Here is a 20,121-nt window from a genome sequence, read left to right as displayed (position 1 = left end):
TCTGAAGTATTTCTCAAAAGCACACAATTGCGTATCTTAAATATGACACACGAATTCAACTTTCGCAATCAATCGACTAAGCGCCAAAAAGCAAGCAGCGAAACGTCTTTTATGAGTAAATTAAACTACTTAAATGCATAAGTACTCATGTATATACAGTAGGTTCTGTTTTTATGCGGTAGATACGTTCCGCAAGAAACAGCATAACAAAAGGTACTAGTTCTATAGTAAAACTATAGATACGTTTCAAAAGTGCTAAAGCCGCATAAATCCGAAATAATGTAATAAAATCGCATAAAAAAGGCCACTAGTCCCATATTATAACTATAGATACGTTCCATAGACCGCATGAATCTGAAATAATTAAATAAAATCGCATAAACAAAATATTGTATTTTTGAAAATTATATCTTTATTTAAGAAACGTCAGAATCGAAAAATAAATTTAAGTCAGAAATAGAATCAGACAATACCCACATGTTGCGCGTTCGTTTAGGATTTGGCGTAAAATCACTTTCGTCACTTGAGGAAATGTACACGTCTGATCTAGATAGTTATGCAGGCGGTTCCATACTTGTAGGGCTAGCATTTGTGATGTAATCTGTGATGAGTTTTTGCTTAGCTGGTTTAGAATCTTGTTTATATGTACAATTCCCGATAGGTCAACATGCATTTTTTTAATTAAAAAAAAACCGCACTATTTCAAAACCGCATAAAAAAAGCCGCATAAAAACAGAACCTACTGTATATATATGTATATTCAATATAGGTAGTTATGTTCATTCGCACAGCCTCAATTTTCTTCTAATTTTCATTCCCGTTAAACGCTTAATAAGAAGTGCTAATAAGCTATTTAAAAATAAAAAACTTGGGCAAGTACTTATAAAAGTCATAACCGCTCCACATTCCATTATGTTATACGGCGCTAATGTCAATGACATCTTAAACTTAAAGCCGATTGTATGGAAGAGAAGAAATATGAAAGCTGATGACAAGGTTTCGTAAATATACATACATATATTCGTACGTATATGTTTATTATTTATAAAAGCAACTACTTCTATATATACAAACTATGCGCAAAATTAATCAGCTAATTAGATTTATTATTTTTGCAAATTGCGTTGTACGTCAATCATATTTGATTATTGTAAACTAGGCAGCTGCAGTATACAAACAGATAAGCAACGGAGCGCTAACGGTCCAAATAAAGATTTCCATCACTCAAAATCTTTTTTTTTGTTTTGTCTAGAAAAAAAGTTATATTAAAAACAAATTAAATTGTGCATTAGAGGCGCTCCAGTTTATATGGAAAATTTTAAAGTTCTCTCGATTTTCGGTTCCTTAACTAATTAAAGCTTAGAATATAGAATTTGCGTGCGGTCGGTTTTGTTTTAGTGAGTTAGATTGTATTTTTATTTTATTTTAACATTTTACCAAATAAATTAATCATTTAAGTTAGAGAAACCCTTTTAAAAGAAGCTCGAAGCTTTGTCCACCATTAGGTTAGGTTAGGTTTCTGTAGCAGTAGGTTTAGAGGAGCCAACTCCCTTAGACCATGTAAGTCCGTTGTGGTACCACAGTGTAACACAGGAACCTCAGTATTTATTCATCACGGAACCATTTAGACGCTCTTATGAAGCGTAGGATAGGTTTCATCCCAACAACGGATGGTTCCGTATGAGAGTCAAAGAGTATTTTGCTAAAAACCTTGCCTATTCCTTGCCAAGACTGGACAATTACAGAGGAAGTGTTCCACTGTTTCTTCCTCTTATTCGTCTGCAACAGCTTTTGAGTATTCAGGAGAAAATACTCCTAGCCCAGAAGAGCTACCTAACAGCCAATGATCGATAGCATCAACTAGGAACTTCAAGAGAGGTCTAGAGAGGTTGTGCAATTCTCCTGACCTTTTCTTATCTATTTGCGACCAAATTAGCCTGGTTGTAACACAAGTGTTTTCTTCTCTTCATTCTCTAGAGGAGAATATTATTTTTTATGCTTAATTTGCAAGTTGCCATAGAAATTCCTATATGCGCAAAATTAATCATCCTTTTTTTTTGCGTAACTTTGTAACAAAAAATATTGATTTTGAGTAATGGAATTTTTATTTGGTCCTTTAGCGTTTCGTGTCTTATCTGTTTGTATACTGCAGCTGTCAAGTTCGAAAAATATAAATCTTATTCAATTTGCACCACCCTGTACTTATTTGTAGTTTACGAAGAAAAGAAATTACAGAAGTCTACTCCTGTATTTAGGGCTTATGTTGAGAGGATTTCGGAACCTTAAATAAGAATTGTTTTTAATCCATCCGAGATGGTTTTTTTATTGTAACTTAGTTACTTTACATCCGATTTTCATAAACAATATGGCATTATTCCAGACTTGAGAAATTGTGTACTTTACTTTCATGTCCTTTTAAAGTCCGAAGCAGTTTTCATTTACTTGTTGGGGCATCACCCCCTAAGATATCCCTTTTGTTTCATCAAAATCAAGTACTTTAAAATTCATAAAAATTTGATTTTTTACTGTTTTACTAAATGAATAAACAAAAAAGTTATAAGACTTTAAATACAGCTAAACGAATATATGAATTAAAGATGTATTAACATGATCTCTTATTTAACTTCTTTCAAGCTAATTGGAAATATTTCAATAAAAGGTGTACACAAATATTTTCATACTCTCCTCCAACATATAATTCGCATTTGCACACATTTTTTCATTTTATTTTTATTTCTTTAATTTGTTTATTGAATTAAAACTTGAATAGACTCAAAACAGGTACCAGGTAACTGGTTAAACTAATTTTAGAGACAATGAAAATGTAACCCGTCACCAGATTTGGAAAAACCAATACTATTTTGGGTGACTTTCACTTGAAATTCGTAAATTGTTTTTCTACATTTCCAATCCATTGGTAAGGATTAGCAAGGCACAAATATCGAAGATAGAAGTAAGTGCCTTCACTTTTCAGTCACTTTGATTCAATTTTTTTGTTTTAGCGCAACGCCCTTGCCAACCAAAGGTCATACATTTCTGCATGAAACAGCTTCTCATAACGACTTGTCTGCTATTCGAAGATAGCATAAAATTGAAGAGCTCTTGATTTGTGTGGCAACATCAAAACGCACTCCACTAATTAGAGAAGAAGTGCCAACATTCGTTAGGCTCTGCGTATGTCTCAAACCTCGTAATATTTCCACTAACTATTCAAAAAGGATACTAAACATGATGATTTCTGGTACTTAAGGAATTTTGAAGCAAATTAACAGAGAGTTTGCTATCTAACACCATTTCGATTGAGAAAAAATTTGTTAATTATTTGCGCTAGTCGGAGGACATCTGGATTAGTAATTCGATTACATTTAAATTTGTGTGTATACCCTCTTACATGCCTATCACTAAGTGTTAGTTAGTTAGTTATTGCTTATATCTACGTCAACCTCTTAAAAATTAATTTTAAAAAAATAATTACAATTATCCCAATTACACAGCTCAGATGCAATAACCTCTAAAACTAGGTGTGTAAAGAATTTGCATAAAAATGTAGGTGCATTGGTATAAACCAAAAAAAAAGCAAGTCCAGAAAGATCTTTAAAATGCTAATTTCGAGAGTATGACGCAAATGTACAAACCAAATGGAAAGAAAACACTTGACACTTAATAAAAAACACGGTTTACTTTAGAATTCTTTAACGGCTGCTCAAAAATAAATGCAGATCAGTTATTATTTGCAGAAGTATCTCACCATTTGCGTCACACTCGTTATAGGTTTTGGGAAAGTTTTGTGAATTTAATTGAACGAAAATATGTGCATACATATATACACATGTATTTTTGGACAAAGTTGTAAAAAGTGTGACGTAAACGGAAATCGTTTAGTATGCATTTATAATGCATTCAAGAGGGTTTTGATCTTTTTACATCTTTCCACTATAGGAGAAAAAATAAATAAATTGGTAATTAACATCAACCACGGAATTTGGAGAAAACAAATATCATATTTTTACACTCCCTTCGAATTAAAGATCAGATCAATTCGTGTGCACTTTAGTTTGCTTGCAGCAAATCTTTTAAAACCGTTATAGAAAATTATGTCGTTATAGAAAATGATGTTGAAATTTAGGCTGCAGGCTTTAGTAACTACTTGTGAGCCCTAATCATAGAAACATAAAGCAACTGCTAACCGGAATCTTGGAATAAAAATTAAAATATTTATATAATTATTATGAATAGAATCAATAATAAATATCCTTAAGCAATCAACATCTGGCAGCTTGCTAAATATTTTTACATTTTACATTTTGTTTTTTGCATTTCAATTTTTCATGAAAAACCTAAGGGTGGTCTAGAGCTTTAGAATTTAGAGTAGAATAAAAAAAATTAAAAACGATACTTTAAATGTTTAGGCTTTTTATTTAACTTCTTTTGCATACAAAAATGAAATTTTTTTTATTTTATTTCAATAATTTAAAAAATGGCGCTGAAGTTGACCCTCCCGAAAAATTGGACCTGGACGGTGTCGACCATTTTGGCTCTTCCATTTATCTGAAACACAAAACCCAAAAAGTTATTAATCAGTATGACTGTAGCTATGACCCACTACTAGAATAAAAAAAAATCACAAAATGGCGTAGTTTTGAATTTCATACTCCAAAAATCAGTTTTTTAATAAAAAAATACGAAATAAACACAAACAAAACGTATTAAAATTTCAGACGATTCGTTTGAATAGTTTTTTTTTTTTGACAACACCAGGCTGAAAAAAGTCGTTTCGAGATAAATGAGTTTAAAGTTTGAGGTGCAGGAACGCGCGGACCGCTCTCTAGCTATTTAATGGGCTGTAGAAGCTATAATATTGGGAATTTCCGCATGAAAATTTTATAGTATATTCTTAAGAATAATAATAAAAAAAAATTGATTTTTTGAAATTTCTAGACCACCGAATCCCCTTAATAAAAGCATATTTTAATATGAAATATACAACTTTTGTTTTTAATAAAAAATTGTGGTTAAAGAAGTTTGTGCAAGTTTTTTATTTTTTTGTTTTGTATTTAGTTATATAATGTTTGTGTTCATATACTTATTTAATAAATATTTTAAACTAAAAAAATTTAATAAAAACATATTTTAATAAATAATATAATTGTTTATTAAAAAACAAAAACCCATGTGGATTTGATCGGCGCTCAAATTATTCAATTTAGTTACAAAACTAACTTTATGGTCTATTTAGTTCGAGTTCTCAAATTTGTGACCAAACGCCCAAGAAGTGGCAGGTACTGTATTCGCAGTGCTCTTTTTTGTCGTCCATATTCTTTAACGTGTTTGCTCATCAAGTCCACAATGTGTGTTTTTCGGCGCATATCTATTCCTAAATAAGCAATTTTCGTATCATAAAAACAAAAACAAATCGTAAAATCAAGTTCGAAATTCTTCATAGTGGTGAACAAGGCTTCATCTGCACTGCCAATGAGGGAGGGGTTAAGATCCGTTTAAATAGAGATCCATTAAACGTTTGAAAAAAGTTCAAAAATATCTAATCAATTTTGTATGTAAAATTTCTCAAAGGACATCAGAACCATTAACTCGGCACTGGCTGACACACTAGGCCGACATTGCCATATTTTTAACAACTCTCACTTAAGTAGTGCTTTAAATTCACCACTAGAAGTTATAAAGGATTTGATCATATGTTAGAGAGCCATTGAGCGTTTGCAGCTATTTAAGAAGGTTTTGTAAGTAATTCATTAGTCATTTAGATTTTGAAGAACACCCAATCCTGTGGCGAATGCTGTTACTAAATTTTAAAGAAATTTTTATTATGCTTTTTTATACTCGTCTTTCAGTCTTTGTTCGTCGCTGTTGTCTCAGAGAAAAATTTCGAATGTATGATGCCTCAATTCTTCTGTTTAATACCAATTACAATGAAAATTTTCGTATGACTAGAAAATTTGAAGGCAGTAGCCTAGTAGTTCCAATTTGCGCGTGATAAAGCAAAAAATTTTACATGTTTTTCTTACTGCAGCATGACGCACCGCCACTTTATAAATTTTTGCACTAAAAATGGTATTTTTGCGTATATTCGTGATTAAAAATATATGTATTAAGCAAATTTAGCATTTATTTGAGTCCTTGTAAATACTTCAAGATTTGAAAAAGTTCCCTTAACAATGAGTTCAGAAAGCTTTTCGACAAATTTTTAACAAAGTTTAATAATTTTAATCAGAATTTAAAAAAAATATTTGGGTATACAGTTTTATAGCCCTCAAAATTGTAGTACAATAAAGTACAAATTTCAAATATAATTTTGCTCATGAAGCAATAATTAAAGGTGATGTAAGTAGCCTAGTTTTCACCCTGTGTTAGCCATCTTGAAGCTACTTAATAAATCCGTGTTGTCCTCTTGGAAAAGCTACTTTTTATTTCAGAGCAAATTCTAAAGAAAAAGTACTCAAAAGCGTAGAAATTAAAACTTTTGCTGAAAAAGTTAGCAGGCAATACTGTTTTGCCTATTCCATTTTGCTTACACTTTCGCATCTTTCAATTCTATTGAAAGTTCTGTGGAAACTGTGAAAACTAAGCAACAAGTCCCTCAGGGACTTATATCGTTATGTTCAGGAAAAGTACTGCTTTCAGTACATTCTGACTTATCGATTAAATAAGGATATACTGGAGCATTTTTTCGGGGCGATGCGTGCCAAAGGCGGGTTGTATGACAATCCTAGTCCTATGGAATTTAAATATAGATTACGAAGATATTTATTAGGTGAATGAATGCATATTTTACTCATTTCTGAATAACTTAACGCTTTCTATTAACAGCACGAAATACTTCAATATTAGTTGATCGTGGCAATGTTGAGGCCGACGAAACTAACTTGCTCCGTCTCAATGATACTTCTTTAGAAACTTTACAAAGTTTGCTAACAGAAGATAAGATAGTTTCAGACGACTCTCTCTTCGCCAACGATTCATTAAATGAGGACGCTGACTTTGATAGCTTACACGAAGATGCCATTGAATATATTGCCAGTTACATAATACGCAAATTAAAGTTGACCGATTGTTCCTGCAATGAGCGTACATTTACTTGGGTTGACACTTTATCTAAGGGCGGATTAGTTAAACCAAGCACCGAGTTCTTGGACAAAATTAAAATGTTGGAATCAGCGTTTAACCAGTTCAACGGCAGGGAGCTTTACGGTGGGATATCATTTTTACAAAAATTGTTCACATTAAGTACAAACGTGAGTTTACGCTATGATGTTAAACGATTTTTTTTTTAAATGCCGGATGCACTTTCGAATAAAGAATCTTAACCGGTGCAATAAACAAAAGAAGAGAACAATGAGCATTCAATAAGATAATTGTTAAGAGTTTCCACTATTCTCAAGTTGTTTTATTTATTACTTCAGTGTAGGTTTACAAGTGGCACATATAGATTCCAATCCGATGCATGGTCAAAATACATATATATGACACAAATCCATGGAAATAGTTAAGTTAAAAATATAAATAATTAAGTACCACTTATAAAATAACATAAAATTATTCTATGGTTTCCAACCTTTTTCAATTTTTTACTACATTTTCAGAAAGGGGATAAACTTATGCCCTTTTTTCCCTTGCTTCCAAATTGCATCAATGGATTAAGTAGCATTCGAAATCAGTTGTCAAACTTTACTTAACCTTGTATAATTGAATCATGAATTTTGCTAACTTTCACAAAAAACTACATTGATAATTTCCACTTGACAGAAAAAATTCGATTACTTGCTCAAAATTACAATAGATTCTGACTGGTTCGAAGCCAAAATGGTTTTAAGAATACATATGTAGACGCAAATACTCTTCGCTTTCCCAGAAAATCTTACTCATATATTTTAAAAATATAACTCTTTCAACGGATGACACATTCAAGATAGATTGAATTTTTTAATTTTGTTTTTGCAAATGGTTTATTAAAAGATAATGCAACGTAGCAAACAAACTCGCACAATTTACAATCCAAAAGCTCAACGAATTTTATCTTAAAACCCCTGTCATTTGAAACTTTTTAGCAAAAAGAAAACTGAAAATTATCATTGCATAGTTGCACAGTTGCACAAGTACGTATGCATGTATTGTGTCATACGTAATATAGTCCACATGTTGCATAAGAAAACTGTAAATATTTCTAATTAAAAATGAAAAAAATTAATGAATTATACAAAATGATTTTCTTTACTTAAACTCAACTTGAACCGCACTTGCGTGTCACTACAAACAAAAACACAAAAAAAACTGTTTAATAACAATTTTGGGTTACTCAAAAACCAGTAGCAGTAAGCAACCGTTAACTTAAATGGAAACGGATTATTTAAATAGCAAACATGTCGTCGTAGTGCTGCTTATCATTTGCGCTGTACGAGCGATAAGCGCGCGCATATCTTCAGGCAATAAAAGCGTGACTACTACTGCATAACGGACAGCCCAGCAAACAAAAGGCTAAACCAACTCACTGCAGATAGATTTATAAACGCAGAGTTTCGTAGCCAAGCATACGCTTGTATGTATTGTCAAATGTGTTCTAAGCTTATGTGTAATGTGTGCGCGTATGTGTGCATATGTAGGGCTAGCGCTTTTCGATGCGGCACGTTTCCCAAACAATCGCTAACGCGCGGCCAAGTGTGTCGAGTTGGAACGTAGCGAAGTGGAAGCTGAGCGTGTTGACAGTTAGCTGATTTGAAATCCTATTGTTTTTATTGTTTTCATTTCTGTTCCCTTTGTTTGATATAATTTGCGCTAGTACAATCGCGCTTATGCGCAAGGTATGACGTGTTATGCGGCAGCTTTTATCAAATTTTGTTGCGTTCTTGAGGAGGTGGCACATCACACAACGATGTACAATATGACGTTTGTGCCTTTTCCCCGGGATTAAACTTACTCAAGTATGCGCACATACTCGTATTGTATACACACATTTACCTACATACATACATACATACGCACATGTGTTTATTTATATTTTGGAGGTGCGTATTTAGTGCGGATGTTTATGCATAATTTTTGATCTTGAATAATTCGTGTTGTTATTATTGTGAACTTACATGCGTGCGTACATACATATGTATGTACATAAATGTCGTAAAAATAAGCCATGAGGTTCTTACGTTTACAATATAAACGCCCTCCAATTCCTGATTTGCTATGAGAATTTGTCTGTTTTTAATTTAATTCTTAATCGCGTCAATCGAGTTCTTATTCGCAAGGATTCTGTGGTCGTATCTTGTCCGCCAAGCCCATCCCTTCCACTCAATGTGTCTGTGGCTTCGTAGCCAAATTAATATTAATACTGAAATACTTAGCCGTTTCTTTCACAGATTTACGACATACAGTTATACAAGGTGGCGCAAAATGAATCCCCCAATGGCATAATTTTTGCTTGCAGCTGCAGCATATAAACAGACAAACAACAGAGTGCTGAAGGCCCAAATAAAGATTTCCATCACTCAAAATATATTTTTTGTTTTTATTTAGGAAATAAGGTATTCAAAAACCATTAAATTATTAACATTGTGCCACCTTGCGACTTCATTCTCCAACGTTCAACTTTCTTATTCCCATTGCATGCATTGGGAAAAGGTATGTTCAGCGTTATCTTCGGCTGCGTCACCGTTTTTACATGTGGAGTGTTCGCATTTCCCTATTTTGAACAGGTATTTCTGGAAACACAAGTGCCCCGAAAGCATTTGAGTAGTATAAAAATTGAAAAGAGCTTTAGCTTAAAACTTGGAATATACATACGTCAGTGTTGATGATTGGCTACGCCTACCTAACGATTCGGGTTATCAACTTAAACTACTTTTAATGATTAACCACAGTTGAGCTTTTTATCCTTTAAGCGGTGGTGTATAAAGAACTTCCAATATTCATACTCATTATGGCATTGATTTTCATATACTAGGGCTGTCAACTCTTCATCTTCAACCTTTTTTGCTGCGAGAGAGAGAGCGTTATTTGTGTTATAGATAGATAAAGTTGAAGATAGTCTCTATTTCCTTTCCTATTTCAGTTTCTTATTTAGTGTGACATATTAATTTTCTCTTATCCGCTTCTTAAACCAAACCGTTTGGTTTCTGGTTATCCAATGTGTTGCAGTGCTTCAGTGCCCATTCCAGATTAAAACGATCTACTCGGGCGTCATGTTCAGGGACGTAAACGTTAACGTTAATTAATGGCAGGTTTAAAATTCTGCCGCCAGAGCTATCCACTCAGTTTGCAATATACTTTTGCTTAGCCATCTAATCACAAAACATTTTATTGTAATATTTACTATCAGTGGCAAGTAATGCAACGATCACAAAAAACTTGGTTAGAACAAAAAATTGTGCGATTCTTAAGCTAGCTTGCGGATTCCTTAATTTCTTTAAAGGTTTACGTCAAGCAACAGGACCATCTTAACCTTTAGCACTCAAAACTCTGGATTAAATTTATGTAACCTAATTTAACTAAATATTTTGCTCATGCATATGGAACGCTGTGTGGCTATAAGTTAAAATTTAACTTAACTTAAGAAGTGGAAGATTTTAGATTCTTCAGTTTCCGTTTTAAGTAAATTGATAGCCGTGAGGGTATCGTGCTTGCCACACACATACTTTCTGCGACAAAATTTTAGCGCATCAATATTTTCACCAAGTTTGACAATTTTTTTTATTGTTACAGCTCATTGTCTAACAAAAATCAGAAACATTTCACAAACTTCTCATCACAATTTCACGGTTTTTTAAGATTTTTGGTATGCAGTTTTATAGCTTATTAATTTTTATTTTTAATCATTTTTCCCCTGGCGGTGATACGCATTTTCTTCATACAAAAAAATATCGTACATTCGGAACAATATTCGTAGATTTTCTATGTGTATATGAACAAATAACTGTAAATTCACCAGAATAACGAAAAGTTTGCCCACTAAGAAGCCTGCAATATGTGCAGAGGAGTGACTTGCTGATCAAGCGGTCAGCCTCATAGTTAGCAGACTTTTTTGTTTGAACGCAATCGCGCTGCACATCCAATTTTCATATCCAATTTAGTCAACGACTTTTTTAATTCGTTCACGGTGTGCTCCTCCATACATCTTCATGTATTTAAGGGAGGCTCACTTAATAGTTTGCCGATAAAGTCTGCAGTGTGTGGGAGCTCTAAGTGCGCGTTGTTCTAAATATTCTGCAGTATAATTTTACAGGGTGGCTCAAATGCCAAATTCGTCGAGATGTGTTTAAAAATTTCCACATTATTTCTGAGTGTGTTAAACAAATTTCATATTTCAAAAGTGGAAATAAATATTATTAACGCTAACTGCAACTGTATATGCTAATAGACTGTGAACGAACGGCCTACTGACACAAAACTTTGATATGTTTTCCTCTTTCCGATTATTTTTTTGTATTTCTTACTGCTGATTCATTTTACTTTTTTAATTTTTGCTTTATTTTCAACATTGCCACAAATTACTTCCTAATTTGATTAGTATCGGCTTTCAAATGGTTGTGAAGCTTGGTATTTACATTCATCTGCGAAATTCGTAACTGGCACTTCATTTTCATTTCTATGTGTTTAGCACACATTTACACGTACATATGTCTGTATGGGTACGTGTAGTCAAAGTTTAATTCAAAGTTATTTTTCCAGCAATTGAACAACTTAGTCCAGCTTTTGTTAGTAGTTTACTTATTTGCATTGTATGTATTTACATACATGCATGATGTGCAGTGTATACATGGCATTATTTATGAATGTGTTTACAAATGTCTAACTGTTGCAAATAATTAAGTTGCATACAAACATGCCTGTGTATATAATTTTCAATTTGTTTCATTTCTCTTGTTCTTAAATGTTGACAGTTTATTATGAAAATTCTAGAGAAGCAAATTTTTTAATACAAACGCGAATTATATAAAGACATTTGTATCTAAATACGTCCATGTGAAAAATTAAATTAAAGTTAATTAGCTTTAATACCTACTTATTGGCGACTTCAAATTTAACTAAAATCTCATTTCCCTTATCTCCCTTTCTTCTCTTTGCAGATATGAACGTCTTTTGCATCGTGCTCAAATCGAGGATCTTACAGAAGTCTCCGGCATTGGGTGCCTGTATCAAAGCGGTGTCGATCGCTTGGGCCGACCAGTGATCGTATTTTGCGGTAAATGGTTCCCAGCACACAACATCGACCTGGAGAAGGTAATTCAAGTGCGAATGGCGCACAAATTCCCTTAAATATCTGCCCAATATTTTTATTCAAATCTTCTTCTTTTTTCGCAGGCACTTTTATATTTGATTAAACTTTTGGATCCCATCGTTAAAGGGGACTATGTAATTGCGTACTTCCATACTTTGACTTCAACAAATAATTATCCATCACTTCACTGGTTGCGTGAAGTTTACAGCATATTACCATACAAGTGAGTGCAATGATAAAAAATTCAAATAAATTTAAATAATTTTCAACATGCACCTGTGTTCAAAATAATATCAGCACGACGAATTACGAAGCTTTAAGTGCGATCTACAACAAGAACCATACACAAAATTTAAGAAAAAATTGCAGAAAATTTACAAAAATTAAAAGATTTAAAAATATGCAGTTTTATAACCCATTTAATTTCGCTCAAAGTCGAAAAAATTAAAAGATTTAAAAATATGCAGTTTTATAAGCCATTCAAAGTCGCTCAAAACTTCCATTGTTTTTATTAAATTTTTTGCATCGACGTTGATAATTTTTTTTCATGTAATAAAAGCTCATGTTCGGAAATATTTTACATAGAAGAAAATGCTCATCCCTCAGTGAAATTTTTGTTTTTTTAAGTAATGCAACTTTTGAGCGAATTCAGTTTGGAGTTTATAGGGTTTTTATTTACTGTAGTTTTATAAAACTATATACAAAAATTAAATAGCAAAAAATATGTAGTTAAAACTTGAAGTGCATCGCACTCCTATTACATAATAGCCTATTTTCACCATAGGCTAGAAATACAGGTATAAGCTCTGTTAAGGCTCCATCGCAATAGAACAGCTGATTTTTTTTTATTCCCTCAAAACTCCTGTTGATTTAAAAAAATTTAATTTTCTTCATATAAAGCAGTATTCGAAAGTATTTTATATAGAAAAAATACGCATCACCTCAGCGAAAAAAAATGTCAAAAATACCCGCTCAAGTATCATACTTCCAACTTGCACTTATAAGCCTGCCTCTGAATAAAAAGTTGCAAATTAAAAAATAATAATAATAAAAAATAATATCTGAATAAAAAGTTGCAAATATTTTTAATGTATTTGTTACATTTTTGAAGCTATGATTTATATGGTTTTTATTTAGAATGCACTATACTTTAATAAAACCATAACCAAAAATCTTTTTTATTTAATTTAAATAATAATATTAAATAAATAATATTTAAATAGTTAAAACTTGATAATGCTTCGCACAGCTATTACATAATAGCCTATTTTCACCGTACGCTTAACATACAGTTAAAAGCTCTGTTAAGGTGCCACCGCAATAGAGCTAACTCAAACAGCTGATTTTTGTTTACCTTTCTGAGATTTGTTGGCAACATAGCTGAATTTGAGCAATGGCCTTGGTTATGTTGGCTTTGAGAGCATCAGTCGTACCGATTGCAGCTAATTTACTTGGATTTGCAACTCCTGTGACAAGAAAAAGTGTAACGGGATCAAATTGCCGATTTTAATGGCCATTTTCCGGCACCTCTGCAGCCTGTAAACATTGCCTCAACCCTATGAGAAATTCCTATATTTCGCTATTACTAGCAATGCTATTCAATTTCCGAAGCACTGATCCACATATCAGGCACCATTAACTTGCAGTGTGCTATCGAGGAACCAGTAACAGCTCCCTGGCTTCCCGACTGGGCTTCAGTAGTCGCTCAGAGAGTCGCGGAGCTTGAGTAACAGTAGTTATACATTTTTTGACCCTTTCATTTCATGGCGTACACCTGTCGACGGCAAAGTGAAATTCCTCTAATTTTCTTAACAGCTCCACAGAAAGGCTCCATGTGAATGTCATGTTTTGAAAAAGCTAACAGTCCCTAAAAATTACTATTGGGTATAAAATAATTAAAGAAAATGTATGTTTAATTTTATTCTTTCTAAGAAAACTTTTATTTTTCTCTATTTAAGGTATAAGAAAAACCTAAAGGCCTTCTATATTGTACATCCAACATTCTGGACAAAGGTTAGTTATTAACAACACTCAAATATTGCTTGTTCTTATACATAAGTTTACTAACCATTATTTTTAACAGATGATGACCTGGTGGTTCACAACATTCATGGCGCCCGCCATTAAGGCCAAGGTGCACTCACTTCCCGGTGTCGAGCATTTATACTCCGCCATTTCCAAGGATCAATTAGAGATACCCGCATATATCACCGAATACGATATGACGGTAAGTAGAGCAAACATTAAAATCCCAGCTTTTCCTTGGTTTGCATTTTTTTGCTGCAATTAAGTTCACGCTACATAAACATGTCATATACCAAGGAAGAGGTTACAACAATTTGAGAATAGCATATGAAGAGGTTCATAATTGATAAACATAGTAACGTGAGAGTAATTTTACCTGTGACGTAATAATAAATAATCAGGAAAGAGAACGACGTGGTAGGGGAAATTCGTTGCTGAATAACAATAATAAAGAAAAACAATACAACAATAAAATTAATAAAAATATAATATGGTTACGTCAGCAAATCACCAAATTCACTGAGAGCTGGACAGCGGTGAGCGAAAATCACCACCCCTCATTTTTTCCACCGTAGTAAAGCTGTTTTTGAAGCACTGAAAACTCTTATTGGTAAATAACAAGAATTATAGAATACTAGATTGTGCTCATCACATCACACTTGTGCAGTTGCGTGAGAGATGTGTGGAAATAAGTGCAAAAAAGCAGGAATGAGAAGAAATAACAGAAACAAACCACGAATAAATCGCACGGACGTTGCTCACACATCGACCCTATCAAATTCCCTGAGAGCGAAATAGCGCTACGAGATGGGCGCCACCTTTTGTATTCTTGTGTGAATGATATAAATTATACATATGTATATATACATATATATATAGATAGATATATAATATAATTGGCGCTTACACCCTTTATTGGGGGTTGGGTCGAGCTCCTCGTCCTATGACAGAAATACACTTGGAGGCTTGCCATTGCCTGCCGAGAGGCGACCGCTATTAGAAAAAAACATTTTCTATCATTTTGTGTTTCATACTCGGAGATTCGAATCTGTGCACTACCGAAAGATAATAGACAGATATAAACTATAGCGATATATATATGTAAAGTAAAATCAAATTAAGCCAAATTTTAAAAAATTGAACAACTAAATTCTTTTAAATAGAAAACCTTACAAGTCATATAAAAAATAGAGAGAAATTAACATAACAAATTAATTTGATAGAAAAAAAATTAATCATATACAAAAACATAAAACTTTTTTAATTTAACAACTTAATAAGCTTAAAATAAAATAAATCAATAAAAATTGGAAAGAAATACATAAAATCATATAAAATGAAAAAAAAAACATTAATTAAATTATATCACTTAATTTATTTTAAGCAAAAAACTCTACATGTTATATAAAAATAGAGGGAAATTAAAAAAAATTCAATCACATATAAAAAAAAAAATAAAATAAATAAAAAAATAAAAATATACAATATAAATACATTTTTTTAACTTAACAACTTAATGAACTTAAAATAGAATAAATCAATAAAAAATGGTATAAAAGAAAAAAAATACCTGAAATAAAATTAGTAGAAAAATTATTAAATTAAACAACCAAATTAATTTAAAATAGAAAAGCCTACAGGTCGGACAAAAACCATGGAGTGAAATAAAAAAATAATACAATAAATTACCTAAAATAAATATATATGTATATACAAAACTAAAATAAATTTTACCAAACCTAATTTAATTAAATTAAAATAGCTACAAATCAAATCAAACCGAAACTTAATTAAATTAAAATAGTTACAAATCATATAAAAAATAGAGAGATGTTAAAAAAATTTAAATTATATAAAACGAAACAAAACTAAAATAAAACGAAATAAAGAAAGAAAGAAATTTAAAATAAAAACTTCCTATAAGTCCTACAAAAAATTTAATGAAATAATAAAATAAATTAAATTTAAAAAAATATATTTTATATAGAATAAAATGTAATGAAATAAAAAAGTAAGTAAATTTAAAATAAAAAATTCTATAAATCCTACAAATCATGCAAAAAATGGAACGAAATAATAAAATAATATAATATTTTATATATGAATTAAGATAAAATTAAATTAAATCATGTTAAATGAAAATCAAATTTAATACAGGGTGCGCCATCTTTTATGTCGGTATAAAAACATTGAATAACATTGAAAAAAAACTGATTTGTATAAGGGAGGTATTTCTATTTGGTTTGGTTATTTACAATTTATTAAAACTATTTTTTGAATACAATATCACACATTAGCAATCACAAACATAAAAGATGGCGCACCCTGTAAATTCAAAGATGATCTAATTGATATTAATGATATTCCGGAATCAGGACATCAGGTCTGGTAGATTTGGTTAGTAGCAAAATGTGTTTTGCTGCTATTTAGAGTAAATGTAATTTTTACCAGCGCAGTGATTTGTGAACTACACTATTTTCAATGAAATATTTGTTAATATCGAAAGATTAAAATTGTTTAAGGAGTCTGTATATATGTATAAGTTAACACATCACATCCATCGGCGGCTGTCAGCAGTTTTGCTATCGGACTCCCAACGTGACCTTTGGACAACTATCGCCAAGACATACAATATTCATACACAAACACACAAATACAGCCCAATGGAGTGCCAGCGAACGCAGGGCGACAACCGCAACCAGGGAACTGCTTTAGGATAGAAGCTAAGTTAGTTTAGTTCAGTTCTGTTTTCGAGGTTAACGAATAAAGTTGGGGCATAGTACCATTAAAGCAAAAATAAACCCAAGGTGAACACAATTAAAATATATAATCTTAAATAGGCGCCAATTAGAAGTTTTTTATGAACTATCCATCACATCTCTGCCGATGTAACTTATATATGTATATATAGGTATATAATTGGAGCGTACACCCGTTTTGGGTGTTTGGCCGAGCTCCTCCTCCTATTTGTGGTGTGCGTATTGATGTTGTTCCACAAATGAAGGGGCCTACAGTTTCAAGAACGGCAGATATTTTTATGAGGAGCTTCTTCATGACAGAAATACACTCGGAGCTTTGCCATTGCCTGCCGAGGGGCGACCGCTATTAAAAAAATGTTTTTCTTCATTTTGGTGTTTCACCGAGTTTCGAACCTGCTTTCTCTCTATGAATTCCGAATGGTAGCAACCCATTTGGCTACGGCGGCCGCCAACTTATATAACTTATACTTTGTTATTTTTTTGGTTTTTGGAGAGAGTACTTTTCAACAATTCCCTTAAGAGGTTAGCGTTAGTGGCAGGCTCGAAACAAAGATGATTTTCAATAGTTTGATTTTTTTTTTGTTTTTTTTTTGATAGTCAATTGCTTTATTTTACAAAAATAAAAACATAGCATTAATGTTTCGTTTCATCATGTTTCGACTTGACTTTAGCAAAATTAAAAAAAAAAAATTAATAATTGTAAAAGTTATTGCTGTTCGGGTGGAACCCGTTTCTCCAGAAGAGAAATTAGTTTTATTATTATAAATATATCTTGTTCCCGATCAAAGCTTTTTTTCAAAATTAACAATATGGCAGCCTCAAGAAATTTTTTTTCGATTTTCGAGAAAAAACCCGACAATTAATTGTTAAAAGAAAATCGATCGAAGCGTCCGAGCGCCCTTTGTTAATTGTTGAATAACTCGAAAAGTATTTATCGGATTCATTTCAAATTTTCACACAATATTTTATACTTTAATAAAATATACTTTAATAAAATATATTATACTTTAATAAAATGCAATAAAAAATAATTTTTTGAAAATTTTGACTACCCGTAACCCTTTAATCCATATATTTTTTCCTTACTTCCAGATCAATGGCCTGCATTACTTTACGCCTATTCCGACTACATCATAGATATCGATTGTGGCTATTTAGTTGATTTCATGTTCCAGCCTAAAAGCATAGCAGCAACAACAATAAGCGCGTAGTTTCGTATAAATACACATACATACATACAAAATTGTAAAATAAGAAATTCTGTGACTAACAATCCGACAAAACGCTGAATGTTGTACCTACTGACACACACAGGTGTGAACCCACATACATATGTACATAAGTACATGCTGATTCCACACACACACACAGTGCATACTTAATTACATATACATACTTACGTTTTGTCAATGAAATTATATTACATAGTACTTATACAAATAGATTAATGAAGGCATATTACATGCAGTACATACATACATATATAACACACACACACACACACGTATATAAATGAAATGAAATAAAATCATAATTATAATTATTAATAAAACGAGTAAGATGTAATTTTATTGCAGTGATGAAGCGAGAGTATTGTTATAAAAATTGTTATTTTGTGCGAGAAAAATAAATGATTAGCATGCCTAGATATTCAAAAGTGAAAACCCAACAACAAAATTTTAATTAGTAACTGAAAAACGTACAGTAGTTATGTAGCGCAGCTAAAAAAAAAAAGTATAAGCTGATATTGTAAATCCAAAAACAAATATATTATATATATACAATATTAAATATTGAAAACAGTACAGCAAAAACTAAAACAAACCAAAATGTTCTTATGATGAGAATAGTTAATTAGAACAATTCGGTCGATTAGGAACGATTTAAAAATTGATCTAGCAATAATTGCACTTATTTACAATAAAAAATTTACTCACGCATGTACATACATACAATGGCAAACATACACATTCATATTTACCTATAAGGATAGATGTGCTCGTACTAAATACATACATATATATTTGACTTAAATTATTACATATATACATTGTATTGTATTGTATTGTATATTCGCAGTAATTGTTAATGTTATTACGGTTATTTTTATAATTGCATAAATATATGTATGTACATTTGTTAATTAAAACATATACCAAATTTTGTATTGATAAAAAATAAACATCATAAATATCAATGTCAGCAGTGGCAGTAGAATAAAATCAATTATATTTTTGCAAAAACCATTTAATAACAAAATAAGCAACAATAACAGCCTACAGAAATACCTACATATATATGGATGGACATACATTCACACATGCCTAAGTGCTGATGTTTTGTTAAGCGCCAACGAGTAGTTAAACCGATTTTTTTATTTGCAAATACAAACATGCACGTGCATACATATTTACTTATGAGCAAATTTATTACATCGCATGATTTGTCGATTTGCAAATACGTTGCGCAGCGAAATGCCATCCAACCGTATATTTTTGTCAGTCACTGTGCTAAACAAAACACAAACTGAACTAAAGAACAATCAATTTTGTTATTATCTTTCAACAATTGAAGATAAGAGTGTAGAAAATTAACCAAAATATTTAAAATGATTTATGTTTTTTTATTCTCCGAACGTCATAAATGGCAATAAGCCATGAGTGGCCGGCAATTCTTATTTTTTTATTTGTATTTTTTAGTATATGAATTTAGTGTTTTACTGATTTGTGTGCTTTTTACGTAATATTTGGTTTATTTACAAATTATAAAATAAAATAAAAGAATATTAATAATAATAATGATAATAATAGTACTAAACCAACACCCTGAGTTTTACATTATTTGTTACCATTTTTTATTGGATTATTTGTTCAAATAAAATACGTACATTAGGATTGTTCTTATTTTTCAACTTTCAAAATGTAGCCGCATCATTCGCTTCTATCACCCAAATAACGAACGCGTGATTCTTTTTATAAAGTGTTCTTCAAAACACGCGCCTAGATGTTGGTTTAAAATAGTATATTAGTTTGAGCAAAACGAAAAACATTAATTTTTTGTAAAATTTTTGCGCAAATGATTTAAGGGGGCATTCTAGTGCAGAAGAATGAATTT

General features: G+C 31.6%; 1 protein-coding gene across 8 annotated transcripts in view; it reads left to right on the top strand.

Annotated features, from left to right (window-relative positions):
* LOC128866232 (protein GDAP2 homolog) overlaps positions 1 to 19,828 on the top strand; it is a 145,880-nt gene extending 126,052 nt beyond the window's left edge. For all 8 annotated transcript variants that reach the window (XM_054106796.1, XM_054106797.1, XM_054106801.1 and 5 more), the window contains 5 exons: positions 12,072 to 12,225; positions 12,307 to 12,446; positions 14,182 to 14,236; positions 14,307 to 14,450; positions 18,100 to 19,828. In XM_054106796.1, the coding sequence (XP_053962771.1) occupies positions 12,072 to 12,225; positions 12,307 to 12,446; positions 14,182 to 14,236; positions 14,307 to 14,450; positions 18,100 to 18,144 (538 nt within the window). In that variant the 3' untranslated portion in view covers positions 18,145 to 19,828. The remainder of the gene's footprint in view (positions 1 to 12,071; positions 12,226 to 12,306; positions 12,447 to 14,181; positions 14,237 to 14,306; positions 14,451 to 18,099) is intronic.
* The last annotated feature ends 293 nt before the right edge of the window (positions 19,829 to 20,121 follow it).

This window comes from Anastrepha ludens, chromosome 6 (genome assembly GCF_028408465.1).
Source record: "Anastrepha ludens isolate Willacy chromosome 6, idAnaLude1.1, whole genome shotgun sequence".
NCBI classification, from domain to species: Eukaryota; Metazoa; Arthropoda; class Insecta; order Diptera; family Tephritidae; genus Anastrepha; species Anastrepha ludens.
This window is presented reverse-complemented; position numbering and strand designations above follow the sequence as displayed.